This window comes from Podarcis liolepis (genome assembly GCF_965112155.1).
Source record: "Podarcis liolepis genome assembly, chromosome: 16".
NCBI lineage: Eukaryota > Metazoa > Chordata > Lepidosauria > Squamata > Lacertidae > Podarcis > Podarcis liolepis.
The window spans coordinates 19,724,324-19,743,577 of NC_139567.1; the positions used below are offsets into that span (position 1 = coordinate 19,724,324).

The following is a 19,254-nucleotide window of genomic DNA, read 5'->3' on the forward strand; positions in this document are numbered from 1 at the left end:
TTAATAAACATGACTAACTTAGGTCCATTAATTTCAGTTGCTCTACTCTGCATAGAATTTAGTTTCATGCAACTCTCTCTCTCTCTCTCTCTCTCTCTCTCTCTCTCTCTCTCTCTGTGTGTGTGTGTGTGTGTAATTGTTAGCAAAACAACAAAATAATAATAATAACAAATAATAAATTTTATTTATACCCCGCCCTCCCCAGACAAGACCGGGCTCAGGGCAGCTAACACCCAATATAAAAACAATTGATTGAAATACAACTTAAAAACAAAATTAAAAGCAATTTTTCCTTCCTCTTTTTCACTTCCCAAAGACTTCAGTTGATGGGAGCTTGATATTAAAAACAGATCACTGAGAAAATGCAAAAAATGGGGTTGGTGTCAGCAGGTCTTTTTAATTTAGCAGTTTCTCCCTGGAAGAGGAAAATCTGGATTCAATGACCAGGGTGTGGGGGATGCAGACTGGTATTTTGAAGCCAACTTTCAGGCATCAAAAGAGCACCCGTTTTCCTCTTCCCACAACAAAGACCCACCTGGTTACCTGGTATCTCCCACCCCCATCCATTCCTAGGACTGGCTCTTGAGACATGGCATGCAAAGACAGGATCGCACATGCCCACATACATTTCTAGTGAGACACCAGGAGCAGAAACCTCCCTGCTCCTAGTTGGTTTGTGAATCTCTTTTCCCCACCCCCTTACTCCAGACAGGCCATTCAGACGCTGAAGTGCAGAGGCAGGTAAAGAGGAGGGAGGGCACATGCCAAAATGTGTCACCCTGTGAAACTTCCCACTGATGAGGGTGTGGAAGGAAGGTAATTTGCATCTGTCTGGCAGTATAAATAGCCCTGTGAGTTATGGTCCCTCTCCAGATCTCAGGTACAACAAGGCAGGAAGATCCTGGAGAGAAATCAGAGAGGAGAAGAAAAACCCAACCTGATCATGCCTAGCTTCAAGTCCACCATGTTGCAGCTTGTCTTCCTTGGGGCACTGTTTGTTTCGCCTGCTTATCTTCAGCAGGCGCCTTGTGATATCGTCAAGAAGACCGTTACGCGGGGCGCTTACAAGCTGAATGTGGAACCTTCTTATTTCAAACCAAGTGCCATCTACACAGGTAAGTTGCGCTTTGTCTCCAGGGCTGCTGTTGCGTCTTGGCATTCCTGTCTGTGTGTTCAGAGCTAACCTGCCTTTGGCCATCTGTGGGATCCAAAGGGTGTCCTGCCATTTTGGGGCACCCTTGCCTTGTGGACCCAGTCTCACCACCAGCCTGTGAATGCAGGGCTTGTTGGGATTTTAAGCTAGCCTTGCTGCAGTGACCTAGAGAAGCTCAGAAAAGACATGGGATGGAAGATACGGTATTTGTGGGGTTTGATGCACTGTCTTACGGGATGACCAAAACCAAAAGAAAAAGGAAGAGGGAGCCAATGTGGTGTCCTCCAGATTTTGGACTGCAGCTGCCTTCATTCCTGTGCTGGCTGGGTCTGTTGGGATCTGAAGTCCAGCAACATCTGGAATGCAACCCATTGTTTAACAGTGTGTTAGGGGATCTATTCTTTCTAGAGGCATTGTAGTTGATGTCAGATATAGAAAGAGCAACTCTGAAGTAGCCGGTAAGTCAGTGCTGGGCAAAAGGGTGTGAATCTGCCAGCCATGGAGCTGATGGATGGGCTTGGATCTATGCCACTATCTCTTGGCCACAGTCTCCCATCTGTAAAATGGGACCATAATGGTCTTTGCACAGAAAAAAACTGCAGTAATAATAATAATAATAATAATAATAATTATTATCACTAAACTGTAATGCAAAGGTCCTACAGATTTCAACTGAAAAAGGACCCAATCTTCCTTTGGTAGAAATGGTGGACTTTAAATTTTATTATAAATGAATAATTTTTAAATGAATACCCAGAAGGACAAAATGATATGAAAGCAGCATAGATTATATTGGAAGGGAACAAAATATTCACACCACTTGAGAATCAGGTCTAACATATTCCGTATTAATTTTTTTAGTGCCGAAAGAGTTCCCCCAATTTTGATCATGCATCTATTGCACAATGACTACTGTGCCATTTAACCTCATAGACACTGAGCTGCCCTAACAGGGATTTGACCCACAGCCCCACCCAGGGTGGAACACAGTGTGTCACCCTTGCCATTTCCAAATATTATTTTTAGTCCCCGTGTGGGATGACGACGCCCCAGTTTTTATCTTCCCCAAATGAAAGCTTGCTGTTCACTAATGAAGCCCAAATTTAATAAGCTGCATTGCAGGCGGCTGTTGGAGAGCATCTTCTTGAGACATCTAGGCTAGCCAGTTTCCCTGGTCCAGCAAGATGAAGGAAGGCATGAAAAGGTTAGCTGTCCGTGGCTGCAATGAGGGTCACACATTTCAGCGCAAGAAACTCTAGTAGCCAAGTCCAGATCTCTGACAAGGGCAGCAGTTTTCAAATATCCGATTGTACCTCCCTTTTATCCTCACAACCCTGTGAGGTAGTCTAGGCTGAGAGAGAATGACCAAAGTCATCCAAGGAGCTTCATGTCTGAGTGGTGATTTGATCCTTGGTCTCTGTCTACGCTGAACTGGCTCTCTTATGCCAGTCTCCATACACCAGGAGGTTTAGAGTTGGGGGTCTCGAATGAAGAATATGGCACGTAGGCAAGCAGAAACCTAGTGCCTTTTTCCCCCCTTTAGAAAAGTACCGTATTTTTCGCTCTATAACAGGCACCCGATCATAACACGCACGTAGTTTTTAAAGGAGGAAAATCCGTAGGCATGCCACCCGTAGGCATTCCCTCCATAACACGCACAGACATTTCCTCTTACTTTTTAGGAGGAAAAAAGTGAGTGTTATGGTGCAAAAAATACGGTATATCATATGCTCAGATTTCCTGTTCCTGCTTCTTTTCTAATGAAATGGTATATTGTATTTACACTCATTCCCCTCAATGTCACAAGCTGCCTCAAGCTTAGGAGAGGCAAGATTTAAAACGAAAACAAACCACCGCATTTTGAATAAATTTAGTCAAAAGATTCAGATGGCTTCTAGGCTCCATGAATTCTAACCATCCAAATCACGACACACAAAGCTATGGAAATAATAATAAATCAACGGCAATGATAAGAAGAACTTAAAGCTGTTTGTGTGTGTTATCTCGCTGTACTCCTTCCAATGCAACCCTGTTAAGATAGGTCAGTTTTATTGCACCCATACTGCAGATAGGGAAACAGATGCTTAAGAGGGGCATTGCCTAAGGCCACGTGAGACAAAGGATTCGGATTTCCCCAGATCACCATTGCTAAATACAGCAGCTGCTGTTAGTCTTCGCTTTTTTGTACAAATGATGCCACAACGGCACATGCCACAATGATGCAGAGATTTTGCCTTTCCGTAGTTTCTTGGTTCCCTTTGTCCCTTTGCCCCTGCTGTGGGCTTTCTGGATTTTTTTCTCCCAGCATCACATCAAGGTCTTTCCTCCCTCTGCCCCCCATCCCTGTGTTTCCCAGTAAAAAATGTGATTTCTCCCACTCTCTCTGCAGTCACCATTACTGGGATTGACAACAGCACTTCCGTCATCCTGCAAGCCGTGCCGTCTGAAGACGGCTCCAGCGGTCTGTGGGAAAGTGAAAACAAACCGATCAGCTGCAGTGGCGTCGAGAACCTGGTGGAGAAAAACGTCTCCAGCGACAACAGCACCCGAACTCGCTGGACGGCCCCCAATGCCAACATGGAATCTGTGCTCATAAAGTAAGAATCCTGACCACTGGGCCTTTTCTGCACTGAAGAGTCCCTGCCCCAAGGGGTCTACAGCCACACGCTACCAACGAATGTATTGTTTCTCAATACAGTTGTCTCTTGAATTACCACAGAGCAGCTCAGGGTTCCTAAAATGGCGTCGGCATTGAGAGACAGTGACGTAGATGCAGGAATTTTTCTCCCTCCCCAAAAAGCTTGGACAAATTTGTGTCTATTAAGCACTTTCAGCCCCTAAACAAAAGCTCCATGTGTAAAGGGAAGGTCCCTGTGGACAGGAAATGTCGGATAATGGCCATGGCCTTCATGCCTGACATGTGAGCTTCTCACAGATAGTGGGGTGGCTTCTTCTGCAAGGCCAGAAGGCACTAACTATGCCAATCTAAGTTAGAACTGAATTTTAATGGAAGGGTGAGACTGGGGGAACTAATCAGAGCAATTATCTGATAGTTGGGGGGGTGTAAGCGATAACAGTGGCGGAACTTGCTTATTTCTCCTATGAGAAGACATCAAAATTTATTACTTAAATCAAGAAGGCTGAATTATCAGTAATTGTTTGAATTGTCTGGTTTTTCCTTTGAGGGGAGGGATTTTATTATCCTCTGCTTTCATAGGAACTGTCTCACAGCAAATCAAACCACTGGTCTATCTAGCTTAGTGTTGCTTACCCAGACTGGCAGTGGCCGTACAGAGTTTAAGACAGGGGATCTGTACCAGGCCTACCTGGAGCTGTGGGGACAGCACCTGGGAGTCCTTCTGCTTTAGGCAAAGGGTTTGTGGAGAGGTTGCAACACTTCTAGACACAAAGCCTGATGTTTCCTTGCTGGCAGGGAGAGCTGTGTGACTCCTAAGTGCAAAACGTACGACATAAATTTACGGCACAAAATGTGGTTTTGTGTAACGAGGCACTACTTTATCCATAGGGCCATCTATCAGCCTGCCACCTCATGCCTGTCTGATGGATATGCTTGCTTTAATTTATATTGAGTGTTCTATAGCAAAGCTTAAGATTCATTTCCCCCCTTTTTTTGCAATTATCACCAAGAAATGCCAATTGGCTGAAGAAAGATCATATGCAGATAAATTACACTAGCAATAACTATCCATATCTCCTACGCTTGCTCCTAAAAGTTATCAGCATAGTTGCTCAGGCACAAATGAAAAGGAAGCCCTTATTTTATTTTATTTTCTTCTCCAAATGCCAGCTAAAATGGGGTTCGGGCATCACTGTGCCCCTCCCCCATTTTTAACAGAAGTGCTGTTTGGCTATCATTTCACAGCTTCTCTCCTCCACCATTCATGATCCTCATTTTCTGTTTGTTTCCCAACAGGTCTTTTGTCATCTTTGCCAATGGAACAACCCTGCTGCAAACTCAGACCCTGGCAAGAGGTAATTTTGTGAGAAAACAAGGTCTCCCTTCAGTGTCAGTCTGTCAGGAATTGTAAATGGGTAGAGTGTGGTTGCGTTCAGATCCTGTTTGAAGGCTTCCCATGAGAGAACACATTTTGTTGGCTGCTGTGAGAGCAGGATACTGATGGGCCAATGGCCTGATCCAGCAGAGCTCTTCTTATGTAACATCCAAAGAAACCTCTCTCTCAATTTTAACATTTTTCAATCCCACCCACTCTCTTCCATCTAAACAATGGCGGGGGGAGGTGGCTACTATTGGCTAACATAGCCCAACTTCAATCCCAATCTCAGGGCAATTCCTTCAAAGATTGGCAGGAGGGGAAGTTGATGCAATTCCTGTTTAGCCGGTGGAAACAACCTAGTAAGCTGTCTTACACTGGCAGACCATCAAACCATATAGTATTATCTGCGCCAGGCTTCCCCAGAAATTTTAGGCTGCTGAGCTGGCTATTACACTGCTGAATATCACTTTTCTGGGAATTGCAGGTGGGCAGAGTGCTGTTGCGCTCCTGCAAACCTTTCAGGCTAAGGGACGCTGGTGGCGCTGTGGGTTAAACCACAGAGCCTAGGACTTGCCGATCAGAAGGTTGGCGGTTCGAATCCCCAGTTGGGGTGAGCTCCCATTGTCCAGTCCCTGCTCCTGCCAACCTAGCATTTCGAAAGCACGTCAAAGCGCAAGTAGATAAATAGGTACCGCTCCAGCGGGAAGGAAAACAGTGTTTCCGTGCGCTGCTCTGGTTTGCCAGAAGTGGCTTAGTCATGCTGGCCACATGACCTGCAAGCTGTACGCCGGCTCCCTCGGCCAATAAAGCGAGATGAGCGCTGCAAGCCCAGAGTCGGTCATGACTGGACCTAATGGTCAGGGGTCCCTTTACCTTTACTACCTTTCAGGTTCCCCCCCACACACACACAAGTGTCTGGCTGGCCCCTGTGAGAGTAGGGTGCTGGACTGGCTGGGCCACTGGCCTGATCCAGCAGGCTTGTTGTGCATTCTTACATTCTGGGGCTGATAGGAGTTGTTGACACCTGGAGTCTAAGGTATCAGAAGGACACCAGGTTAGGGAAAGCTGATATACACTGCTCTCACTGGCAAGGGCTCTCTAGGATTTCAGCCAGGCAGTATTTTCCCAGACCTGCCTTGAGAGGCTGGAAAGTGACCTTGGAAACCTTCTGCCTGCAGAGCACTGAGCCACAGGCCTTCCTGCCTCCTCAGGCCTTGATTTATGTGAGGGCTTTGAACTCAGGCCTTCCCCCCACCCCAGTCCACCTACAGATCCTTCTCTGCTAAGCCGCAACAGCTTGGCTAATCTGATTTGTTTCTTTCAGACACAACAACCACCAGCATCAGATCGGTGTCCTCCTCCGCCACCCCTCGCCCTGACACCAGCACCCCTGCTTCCCACAATCCGACGCTTCACAGCAGCCCGACCGATGCCCACGTCCTCCTCAACGCCAGCACCGCCCACCACCATAACTTCGCTTCCTCCCACCAGTGGACACAAGGTCCCAAAGGCTCGGCCTCTGCAGCTCAAGGCAGCTCCTTCCTCCTGGCATTCCTGCAGCTCCTCTCCATCTCGCTGGGCTTCAAGCTCCTCTCCTAAGCTGAATCCCGAATCCCCACAACACGCATTCCCTACTTTCCTCTCGTGCGTGGCCACCTTCCCTTACAAACAGAACGTGAAGGGCGGGTGGCTGGTCTCCTCGAGAAGGAAATCCCTCCCTCCCCGCCTTCACCTGCAACTCTCTTTCCCCTCCACGCCATTATGCATCTTTATTTGCACATTTATTTCATCAATCCCTATTATAGCCCAGCTGCTGACTTAGAAGATATGGCAGCAGGTAGCTGTACTGAGAGACGTCTAAAGAGAGAGGGCTCATGCCTTTAGGGGGCTGGGAGCAAGATCCAAACATTGTCTCTTTTTTATTTCTTCTTTTCCCCTGCCTTGGGGACAAAAATATAATAATAAGCTAAATAATCAACAGACTTAACTCTGCCTGTTGCATATGGATCCAGTGCTGCTAAGATCTTCCATGGCAAGAGTAGGAAGACCAGATATTTTAAGTTAATATTATTTTATCAGGCTCGGGACAATGATGCAACCTTAGGAAAGGAAGCGTCTCAACAGTTCCTTCTGTGCATCCCACCTCCCCACCCCTCAAAAAATTCTTCCAGTTCTCTGAAAGAGAAGTGCTAGGAAACTGGTGTCTATCCTTGGAGGATATTTGACTGGATGACACAGAATGGAAGGAAAGGCTGATCCACTGAGAATCTCCACTATACACTACGAACAAAGGAAGCAGCGTTTTGTACCTCCATGTAGTTCAAGAAGGCTGTTCCAAAATTCTGACACCACACATTCACACACCCCTTTCCCATATTTTATTTTCCGCGATAGAGGAAAGAAAACCCGGCGTTTCCATTTGAACACAGATCCGAACGCCCATGTGCCAAACAGATCCGAATGCCCATGTGTCAAACAGATCCGAATGCCCATGTGCCAAATTTGAAATTGCACCCTTTCTTCAGCTTCTGAAACAACCATCAGTAGACGTTATGCAAATTAAGGGAGGCCCCTTCATTTACTGTATATTATGAGCCCCCTGCTGGCAGGGCAACCCCCATGGACTGTAAAATATTTATTTGCTCTGAAATACTCGGATGACTCCTCTGCTCCTTAAGAAGTGCTCACCCTACTGTCTCCATAGGTTGTATGAAGAGAGGAAAATGGGGTGAAGGATGAACCAAGTCTATTGGTGGTTAATTGTGGGCTTCCACAGAAAGATAGGCTGGGTTTGCTGCCAGTGGCTTTTGTTACAGACTGTGTTTCCTCAGGAAAATGTATTTTGGAAATCTATTGTATTTGAAAGACCCTGGTTCAATAAAAGTGCTTCATAATGTCCTATATATAACTGTGGTCTTCTTTTGGGGGTGTTGCAGGGGTGGGGAGAAGGTAGTGAGTGAGGAATGGACAATGCGCAAAGGGTTAGAAAAGGAGCCCATTAGTGGCTCAGTTTCAGCTGGTTTATATACTTCTCAAGGTCGTGAGCAAAAGTCTCTGAAAGAACAAGGTTAAATCCTCCCTTTTTACTTATGCCAGCGTTAAAAGTCACAGTCATGACTTTTTGGAATGGGTTGGTTGTTTTTTTCCTGCCCCCCAGGCAAATGCTGCCTCTTTTGCTATAACAACTTTTCCAAGCCAGTTTCAGCCAGGAAACCGACCTCCCCTCCCCTGCTTCATGTTGACATTCGTTTGAGGCTGCAGAATAACAACGGGATTTATTGGTGCCTCGGGACGCCTGATCCATTTTAATGAGGACTAGGATATTGCAGATCACTTGGGGTGCTAAAAGAAGTGAACACAATTATACCCTTTTCATTCAGCGGCACATTGGCAAACGGGAGTTGTTACCCTGTGTACTTTAGAAACAGCAAGAGGATCCAACTGGTCAAAACTCTGTACAGTTCACCAGAAAAAAAATAATACTGTGGTACAGGGGAGGTCAGCAGCAAAAATGAGGCCAAGTGCCTCTTGGTGGTGTGGAAATGGTCTCACATGTTAGATTTCTGAAAGGAAAAGCATGATATATTTTAATACTCCCAGACATACTTTTTGGGATTGATTCCATTGGTTTTGATGGAGTTATTTTTCAAATAAGCACACTTAGGATTGATTGTGGAGTCCTTTGCCAACCTGGCACTGATGTAAAAATTGGGGTTTAGGTTTTGCTGCCCAACTCCCCATGGGACTCTGTGTCCCCTAAGTCCAAGATCAGTCAGAGAAGAATGGATGGAGGCAGGATCCAGTGGAAAGCAAGGCAGATATTTATTTTTTCTGTTGCAACAGAGTTCCCTCCTCGCCTTCCAAGGAGGGAGAGACCCTGACCAAAAGTGAGCAGGAACCATTAAAGACTTTTGACATTTCCTAAACCCCTTCGCCAAAGGCCACCCCAAAATCATCATACATACATCATAGCAGGCAGTCTACAGCAGAAATTCTGTCTGCCAGGATAAGGTTACTGATTACATTACCTTGGCAGCCTAGCCATTCTTTTGTGATGGTTAATACTTTAGTTCCTGAATTCAGGTCACAGGCTCACCCTAAAAAGGTAAAGGGACCCCTGACCATTAGGTCCAGTTGTGGCCGACTCTGGGGTTTCGGCGCTCATCTCACTTTATTGGCCGAGGGAGCCGGCGTACAGCTTCCAGGTCATGTGGCCAGCATGACTAAGCCGCTTCTGGTGAACCAGAGCAGCGCATGGAAATGCCGTTTACCTTCCCGCCAGAGCGGTACCTATTTATCTACTTGCACTTTGACGTGCTTTTGAACTGCTAGATTGGTATTCATATACAAATATGCCCTTAAAACAGAATGTGTAAGCAAAAAGACAATGGGAAGGCTTTCCCCATTTGCCTCCCTTACTGCAGAGGAGTATTAGAGGTCATTGGGAGAGTCAAAATGGCTTCAGGATTGCTCTCCTGCTCAGACACATGGTTCATATATTAAGATATGTGTGCATTTGTTGTATATTTGAGACCTTAGAATTCTTATAACAGCGCCCTCCAGATATTTTTGGACTGCACCGCCACCCTTGCAGCATGCACTGGCTGGGGCTGATGGGAATTGTAGTCCAGCATGGCAAAAGTTGGATTAGGATGGGGAAACTCTCTGGAAATGTGAAAAATGGCAATCCTTCAAGTAACCACAGAGGCCCGAGTGACAAGCTGGGATGGGAGTCTTGCCTGCTCCCTTCCCTAGCCTGGACAATGCTCACCCACCCCACCCCCCAAGTCCCACATGGATGAAGGATGCCTCCTTGAAGCCTACAAGAGTTGTTATGGCAAGAGTTCTCTCCTGACAACTGCTCCTGAATAAGGAGGCTCTACTTGTCTATCATTACTAATAGAGACCGACAGACATCTTCTTTTCATTAATTTCTCTAATCCTCTTTTTTGAAATAAGAGAACCTGTTTCATACTCTCATTGTGTGTTTTTGCCAGCCTGGATTGATTGATTGATTGATTGATTGATTGATTGATTATTTTCACAACAAAAAATGACAATATAAAAAACACAGAATACATAATAGAAATAAAAACAAAGCCAATCCAATATAAATCAGCCAAAGGTCTGGCTGAAGAGGAATGTTTTTGCCTGGCGCCTTAAGGTGTCTCATGAACCTCCCTGGGGAGAGCATTCCACAAATGGGGAGCCACCACAGAAAAGGCCTGCTCTTGTGCTGCTGCCCTCTCATGGAGGAGGCACATGAATAAGGGCCTCAGTGGATGATCTCAGTGTCCAGGTGGGCTCATATGGAGAGAAGCAGTCCTTGAATATGAATTTGAAACCTGATAATGCCTCTTGCTTGTCAGGGTGGAAGACAGAGAGGGGTGTGCATAGAAATAAGCCTACTGCACAAAGGTAAACTTCACTGAGCCACCTGCTTTTGCTCTTGTCTCGCCCAACACTGGCATGTGCCAAAGGAAGTGTGGCCCTCAGACTGGACTCTGGGCAAGGGAGAGCTCACTGGATTTGGTGTCACTCTGTATAGTAAAAGGGACAATGAGTTAAACAATCCCAGACTCCTCCACAAAATCCTTGTGGTCACTTCCCCTAAACAGGATAGATTTTTCTTTGATTGTGCCACAGATAAAGAAGCACATCTTACTTGGAAATACCCAACAAGTCTTATGTCTGTGCAGGGTTGTAGCCCAAGTGAATGCGCCATCCAGAACTGCAGCTTCTCACAGGTCTGCCTCTCTCAGGTGATGTTACTAGGCAGGTAAACAACAAGGGAAAATCCCAAAGGCTGGGATGCGCAGAGGAGGTGCTGCTTTCTTTATCTTGCATTCCTATCAGGCGTCTTCAACAGCAGGCTCAGAAGTTAGTCAGCTGCTGTGGAGCTTCCCTCATCTTAGCTCAGGGTTACTCAACCAGGTGCTCTTGAGAGGGTATGGGTTCCAACTTCGATCATCCTGAAGGCTCCACTACACAATTTACTGAGGACTAGTGGAAAGCGGAATTCTAAGGAACCACATTAAAAAAAAAGTACAATTTTGAAATCAGTGGTTAAAATCAATGTGATTCTGAAAAATTCAGCTGGCCAACTCGATTCAAAATGGCGTCCTATTTTATTCAAATATAGACAAAAAGCTGCTCCTTCATCTTGAGAAGCGTCATGCAAATTTTGCCACACATTTTAAGGACCACAGCCAGTTCCCTCACACGTTCAGGATTAGGGGAAGAGTTTCCAAGTGAAAGAAGCTCTCATTAAGTACTGCTGAAGTCTTCCCACACCCCACAACAAAATACTAGCATTAACCATTAACCAAAAATACTAGCATTAACCATCTGAGTAATGCCTCTCTCCCCCAGCACCTGTTCAGCAATAGCTGTGCCACAGTCAGATGATGGGATGAAACCTCCCTTGATGGAACCAAATGTTCTGCCTTTGCCTTCTCCCTCTCCCTCTCTCTCTCTCTCCCACACCCAGCCACTGTTATGGCTATTAAGGAGCCATAACACAAGGACATAAGAGGAGCCTGTTAATCGGGTATTCAGCATCCTGTTCTCACAGTGATCAACCAGATGCCTGGGAGAAACCGGCCTGTAGAATTTGGGCACAAGAACACGCTCCTCTGCTATGATTTCCAGCAACTGGTCTTTAGAGGTATTGAGCACAGCCAATGCTATTAAGCCTTCTCAATGAATTTGTCCACTCCTCTTTTGAAGCCATCCAAGTTAGTGGCCATCATTGCCTCCTGTGGCAGTGAGTTCCATAGTTTCACTGTGCACTTCGTAACCAATACTTCCTTTTCTTTGTCCTGAATCTTCCAACACTCAGCTTCATTGGACGGAACGAAGTCGCTTGCTGATCTCTACCCACACAGCTTCTCCCATTTCCATCCATGAGTTTCGCTTGCTCAATTGCCTGCCCTTCTTGCTCAAAACATCCTCAATCTTCCTCATGGGAAAACAGTTTCACTCTTTCCCCAGATCAAACCTGGCCCATGACACATCCACCCAGAAACAGATTTGTTACAGCAATGCCCTCTCACATTCTTGTGATGCAGACCAGGGGAGAGAGAATTTGGAAACTGGTCCATGCCATCTCAAGCAGGTGTGGCCCTCCAGTCTCCTAGCTCAGCATACCATCTTAGGCCCTCAAAATTTTATTTTTCAACAACTCTACCTTATTTTCTATTTAATATCCTGCAGTTGGGGATTTCACCCCCCACTATACCAAGTAAAAAGGCTTCTGGTTTCTTAATAAATGTGTTTTTCAGCACTTTTTTCATCTCATTATAAATCCTTTCCCAGAAGTCTTTTACCTTGGGGCACGTCCACCACAGGCATGTGCCCTTTCTTACATAGACATCTAGCATTCAAAAGCATTGCTGCCTCTGACCGTCTAGGCAGAGCACAGCCACTGTGGTTGGGAGCCAGTGATAACCACCTCCTTTGTGAATTTGTCTAACCCTCTTTTAAAATCACCCACATTGGTGACCATCCTTGCCTCAAATGGGAGTGAATTCTATAGTTTAACAAGGCCCTGTGCAAAGAAGTCCTTTTTTTATATCTGTCCAGAATCTTCCAACATTCAGCGTCACTGGATGCCCACGAGTTATAAGAGAAAGAGAGAGAGAATTCTTCGTTTACTTTCTCCATGCCAGAAGAACCAATGGTTTCATAAGAGATGTAAAAATGTGTGCCAAATACATTCAGAGCCACACTGCCTTTAGATACGGACGTGCTTAATCCAAGAAACTTCACCCAACAAGCTGAAGGCAGCCTACATGATTTAGATATTCTCTTGAGGGGCTGTAGCTCAGTGTTAGTGTTGGATAGTCTCTCTCTGTGTGAGAGGATCATTTGTTCCAGAAACAGAGAAGAACAGAGAAGAAGTTTCAAGAAGCAGCAGAAGGCTGAGATTGTTTTGTTTATGCAAGGACATTTTCTATGGAAACTGTTATTATTTCTATGGAAACTGTGGCTTAGGGCCCTCGTATTTCCAGGACCACCTCTCCTGGTATGCCCTGCAGAGGACCTTAAGGTCCATGAATAACCATAGTTTAGAGGTCCTGGGCCCTAAGGAAGTCAGGCTACCCTCCACCAGGGCCAGGGCCTTTTCAGTGATGGCTCTGACCTGGTGGAATGCTCTGTCCCATGAGACTAGGGCCCTTCAGGATTTAACCTCCGTAAGACAGAGCCCTGGCCTTTAATTTGAATTCAGCCTGATCTTTTATTTCCCTTTTCTTCCCTCCCCCTTTCTTTTATGAAGATTACCCGCTCTGAGACCCCACAGCTAATTCTCCACTGGCCCAATTCAGCCAGCTAGCCCTGGGGATTATCTAATGCTTATTTCCCCTAAATTGATTTCTGAATTTTGAATTTTATTGTTATTCATGTTTTTATACTGTATTTTATGCTGCTTTTACAATTAAGTGTTTTAAATTTGTTGTTAGCAGCCCTGAGCCCAGTTTTTGAACTGGGAAGTGCAGGGTATAAATAAAAATTATTATTATTATTATTATTATTATTATTATTAGTTGCATGCAGAAGGTCCTAGGTTCAATCCCAGCCAGCATCTCTAGGTAAGACTGGGAGGGACTCCTGCCCGAAACCTTGCAGAGTGACTTCCTGTTAGCATTGACAATGACGCTTACCTTTAGGGTCTGCCGCCTTTGCAAGACGGTGCCTTCTGTGCTCCCCCCCCCCCCCATGATCTGCCAGGGGACATGGACTTGGGGTGTTTTCCCGGGCCGGCACAACCCCAGATCAGCCTCATGCCAGTCTAGAAAGTGGACTCTGGCCTGCTGGCTGTTTGTCCAATGACCGGTGGACTAAGTGTCCGGTTCCACCCCAGGGATGGGTTGGACTAGGCTGACAGGCTTCACTCCGATCCACCTCTGGGGTATTTATGCCCAGCCTGCCTCCACCACCTTGTCCACTGCCTTCGCCAGAAGGTTGAACCAAAGATCTGTGACTCAGGCTGGATCTACACTGATCTGTAAAAACGCTGTAAAAAAAAAAAAGTAATATAGCTCTCAATGGAATTTCCCATTGCCAATGGATCTCTGCTGTACAGCGCCCTCTGGTGTCACATTTTTACAACGCTTTTTAACGTTATAACCAACCAGTGGAGATCTGCCCTCTTTGAGGTAGGCAAGGTAGGACTAGGTGTGAGAGACTGACATAGACCAAGCTTCCTCTATGGCTCATCAGAGATTTGAACCTGGATTGCCCACCTCCTACTCTGACATTCTAGCCCAAGGTAGCCATTGTACTGCTATCTAGATGTTGTTGGATTTCAACTCCCATCAGCCCCACCCAGTATGACCGATAGTCGGGAATGATGGGAACTAGAGTCCAACAGCATCACATTACCTCCCCCTGCTCTATCCACTCCCCCACCTGCCTCCATTGAGCTCTTGGGCCCATAAATCCTAAGGGCACCCGCGATGTCTCTTGTCAGTTTTGTAAGCCTGCAGCTCAGACAGGAAAAATTACCATGGTGGAATGTTAAATGTGGCCCTCAGCTATTTCGGGAATGACTAAGTAAAAGTGGTGAGCAGTTTGTTTCGGCTAAATGGCTATTTTAAAAACCATCTTCCCTCCAACCCAGCCATCAGCCGATGAGACAATCTTTCCTGTTGCCGAGCAAAAAAAGGGGGGTGGAGAATGCCAGCCTGTTCATCATCATAATTTGGAGACAGGAGATACATATATCTGCAATGAGTTTATACTGAATGTAGTAGGGCAATTAGCAACCATATAATATCGCTTACATACAATAATCAATAGAAATGAAATTGATTTTGCTTAATGTATTGGAGACTATAAGCAGCACCTCCTCCGCTCTCAGTCAGCAAAAGGGGATAGCAAGGTGTGCGTAATGGCGTAACTTGCAGCTGCAGTTTAAATTGCCTTAAAAAGTGCCATTTAATAGGGCAACATTGACAGCACAACCAAGGTTGGTGGTTGTTTTCCTGCATATTCCTTGCAGTGGGTTGGGCTGGATGACCCTTGGGGTCCTTCCAGATATAAATACATACACCATCATAGGATTCTTTGGAATGTGCTTCAGAAAAAATAAAAAGAAATAGCATTCTTTTAAGTTACAGGACGCAGGTGACACTGTGGGTTAAACCACAGAGCCTAGGACTTGCCGATCAGAAGGTTGGCGGTTCGAATCCCCGCAATGGGGTTAGCTCCCTGCTCCTGCCAACCTAGCAGTTCGAAAGCACGTCAAAGTGCAAGTAGATAAATAGGTACCGCTCCGGCGGGAAGGTAAATGGCATTTCTGTGCGCTGCTCTGGTTCGCCAGAAGCAGCTTAGTCATGCTGGCCACATGACCCGGAAGCTGTACGCTGGCTCCCTCGGCCAATAAAGCAAGATGAGCACCGCAACCCCAGAGTCAGCCACGACTGGACCTAATGGTCAGAGGTCCCTTTACCTTTACCTTTATTACACTGTACATTTTGCACGTGTTTTTTTTTTCTTTTTCCTCCTTTCTTTCCTCCTTCCTCTTTTATCACATTATTCCTTTATAAATGAAAATCTTTCAAAAAAAAATATCTTCCTCATCCTCATCGTAATCTTGAGACAGGAGATAATGCAACAAGATACTGTTCCCAGCCACCCCAAAGCAGGAGGAAGATTCCAGGAGTCTTGGAGCTTAACCAATGTTTGTGTTCCTTTGGAACGAGACACAGCAGACAACTGCGTCTTTATGAAACATGGCTTATTCACACATATTTACACCTGAGTTTTATGGAGAGAGAGCTCCCAGCAGCACAGCATTGGATTCAGAAGCATCCTAAGCACCATCCCTATGTCTCTCTGTAACCCAGCCAGCCAGAATGGATGATGCCCTGCATGGGGTTTTCCTCACTCCGTCCTTCTCTTCTCTAAGCCCAGCTCCTGGAGAAGTTAGCTTGACTTCAAACCCCACATTTACTAATTTCAGAGATTATGGGAAGAACCTGGCACCCAGGATTTTAGGGGATCCTTGCCCCCTGCAAGCCCATAACAGTACCATAGCCAGCTTTCACAGTGTAGGCAGCCATGTATTTGCAACCACAACTCCTAACTGCAAGTCAAGGCTCACAGTCCGTGACCTCACCCCGTGGCACCCTTCAACATTGCTGGACACACTGTTCTGTGGCGTTCATTCATTCTGCAATCACGGCCCACCCCTAAATTGAAAAACCAAAGGGGTGTTTGTTCTTTGGATTAAAGTTACCCTTGATAAAATGCAATGGCGTAGCGTGGGGGGGTGCAGGGGGGCCGGCCGCACCCGGCACATCTGGGGGTTAGGGTTAGGGGGCGCAAATCCACGGGTTAGGGGGCGCAAATTACCGTATTTTTCGCACCAGACCACAAGACACACCTCGTTTTTGGAGGAGGAAAACAAGGAAAAAAATATTCTGAATCTCAGAAGCCAGAACAGCAAGAGGGATCGCTGTGCATTGAAAGCAGCAATCCCTCTTGCTGTTCTGGCTTCTGGGATAGCTGCGCAGCCTGCATTCGCTCCATAAGACGCACACACATTTCCCCTTACTTTTTAGGAGGGAAATAGTGAGTCTTATAGAGCAAAAAATACGGTACTTGCCTTGCCCCGGGTGCTGACAACCCACGCTACGCCACTGATAAAATGAAGTTGTCCTCTCAGGATGTTTTTGACAAAATGTCCCTCAGCGGTTGCAGGCAGGGTGTGTGTGAGAGAGGGGGGGGAATATGGCAGGCTGTTCACTCCTGTCCAGGCGTGTCAACTCTAGGGGGTTGAGAAGCCTTCAGCCCCCTCCATATTTGTTTAAAAGGGGCCTGGCCCCCTCAATTTTGAGGTGGCCCGGTGCTTGTCACTCACACATGGCGAGCATTGTGTGTTGCAGCTTCAGTATCCAGCTCCTCCTCCAGAGGACGCGACATTCCATGCACATGACGTGCAACATGCATGTCATGTGGGCATGATGCACATCAGGGATCTCCATCTGGAGGCAACCTGGCACCTCTGCTCCTGTCACTCTTTACTGTTCATCCATGTATGTGCCTTTTAGTTTTATGTGCTCTAGAGTCAAGGTGCAGCCATTCCTCATCTACAGAGTTAAGTTCTAAAGACCATGAACTCCAGAGCTTGCTGGACTCCAGCTCCCATCATCCTTGGCTCTCCAGGGTTTCAGACAAGGAGTTGCCCCCCATCCCTAGCTGGAGGTGCAGGGGAATTAACCTTCTGCATGAAAAGCAGATGCTTTGCCACTGAGCTATGGGCCTATCTCACAGAACTGTTATGAGAATGAAAGGCTGTGGGACAGGTCTATGTGTGCTGCCTCAAGTTCTTTGGGAAAAAGGCAAAATCTTAAAAAAAAACGATGTAAAGAATGAACTAATTAAAGAAGAAGCCAAGAGTAGGATGCGGAGATACACATCCATCACTTGATTTGTGCATGTTAGGGGTTCTTTAATCTATCACACTAAGGCGTGAAACTGCCTTTAATGAGGAAAGTTCAAAACAGAAGCAGAAAAGTAATTCTACTTCAGGCGATGTGAGTAGAGTTGCCAACTGATCTTCCAAAAGCACCACCCAGCCTGCTCTTATGCTTGGTTCTGCAGAAATGGCCAGTGGGAATGGGAAGAAGAACAACCACTTGCCCACACCTGCAGATCAAGCTACTGTTCAAAGCATCGGAGCAGGGCCCAGGGAAAGCATTTGGCAACCCTGGATGCCCAGGTGATACAAACCATTCATCTTGCCGGCGCTGGATATGCAATAGCCCATGACTGCAATAGACGGTCATCGCTTGATGCTGCAACCACCAAATGATGACTGCATGTGTGTGGACCAGCTTCAGGTTCTGCTTTGTCACTTGATAACCCTTTGTGAATAAATTCCATCCTCTGGGCCCAGGAGGATCCCTCCCTAAAACTTCCTGTTTCTTTTATAAAGCCTCCCATTAAAACTGCAGCCTCCACAGCTCTTCTTCCTTCTCCAAGGGAATTCCATGCTGTGCAAAGGTTTCAAAAACCAACTCCCTTTGATCTGAATCACAAAGGAGCCACATTCCACCTGGGTACAACCCACCACCCACCTGGAGCCAGTTTAGCAGGTCTTTTCCTCTCTTGCAATTAGGAAGGCAAATCCCCAGGAAGAGAGCTTCCTTCCATCCTTCTAAGAGGCGTCTGGTGATCAGAAAATCCAGTTGCCTCGTGCAGTTTTATTTTAAAAGGCCACCGCACTTTTTTTTTCTTTTCTTTTCTTTTTTTGTCTCCCACACATTGCTTTCCAGAAAGCAGAGAGCAAGCCCTTTTTAAATCAGACGTTTGTTCAAAACCAAGTGCCTCTGGTTTTTACAAGCACAGAATGTTCGTTTGAAATGTCTTAGGACCTGTGTTTTAGCTTCAAGGTTTAATTGGAGAGGAAGCATTGCAGAAGTTTACAACATTTACAAACAGACTGGAGAGGAAGGCGTTATTTTCTCCAGCTCCTTAGAACTCAGGGTCACCCATTGAAACGAAGGAACGTCCGTTTTATCTTCACAACAATCCTGTGAGGTGGGCTAGGCCGTGACTGGCCTAAGGTCATTCAAGGAACTTCACATCTGAGTGGGGATTTGAACTCGCTGGCTGCAGAGGAGTGGTGGGAGGGAACCCCCAAGGGAAGAAGGCTCAGAGGCCAGGGAATGGTGATGGGATGATGCTGAGTGGTCAGAGGGAGAATAGGGAGCCGACTGGGAGGAGGAGGAGGTGTCAGAAGCTGAAGGGCAACAGGGTTTAGTGAGCAGGAAGAGACTGGGACAGAGAGCAGTCCAGAATCAGAGGCAGAAGAGGAAGCTGGAGAGAAGGGGGCCAAGAGGCAAAGATGAGACAGGCTGCTGAAGAAGCCAGGGGGTCTCTCCCTCCTGCTGTAATCAGCTCCCTTCCCCTGGTCTACTAGAACACAGAGGAAACTGAAAAGAGCAAAGAAGAGATTGAATGTGCACAGACGAAGTTGATAACTGCTTGGAAAAACCCTGAAGACTTAGGCAGCTGTGCAAAGGCAGAGACCTTCAGTCTTCGCAACTGCCACATTGGGGTAAGACCTAGTGGGAA

General features: G+C 46.3%; 1 protein-coding gene across 1 annotated transcript; it reads left to right on the forward strand.

Annotated features, from left to right (window-relative positions):
* The first annotated feature begins 857 nt into the window (after positions 1-857).
* LOC310696060 (uncharacterized protein) lies at positions 858-8,077 on the forward strand. The gene is made up of 4 exons (XM_083481213.1): positions 858-1,115; positions 3,543-3,750; positions 5,088-5,146; positions 6,494-8,077. The coding sequence occupies exons 1-4, from the start codon at positions 944-946 to the stop codon at positions 6,766-6,768; spliced, it is 714 nt and encodes a 237-aa protein (XP_083337339.1). The 5' UTR covers positions 858-943; the 3' UTR covers positions 6,769-8,077.
* The last annotated feature ends 11,177 nt before the right edge of the window (positions 8,078-19,254 follow it).

Excerpts from the sequence above, each read along its gene's own strand:
- LOC310696060 (XM_083481213.1), top strand. The coding sequence starts at position 944 with ATGCCTAGCTTCAAGTCCACCATGTTGCAGCTTGTCTTCCTTGGGGCA. Across the intron at positions 3,751-5,087 it reads ATGGAATCTGTGCTCATAAA|GTCTTTTGTCATCTTTGCCA; the intron begins GTAAGAATCCTG and ends GTTTCCCAACAG. Across the intron at positions 5,147-6,493 it reads AACTCAGACCCTGGCAAGAG|ACACAACAACCACCAGCATC; the intron begins GTAATTTTGTGA and ends TGTTTCTTTCAG.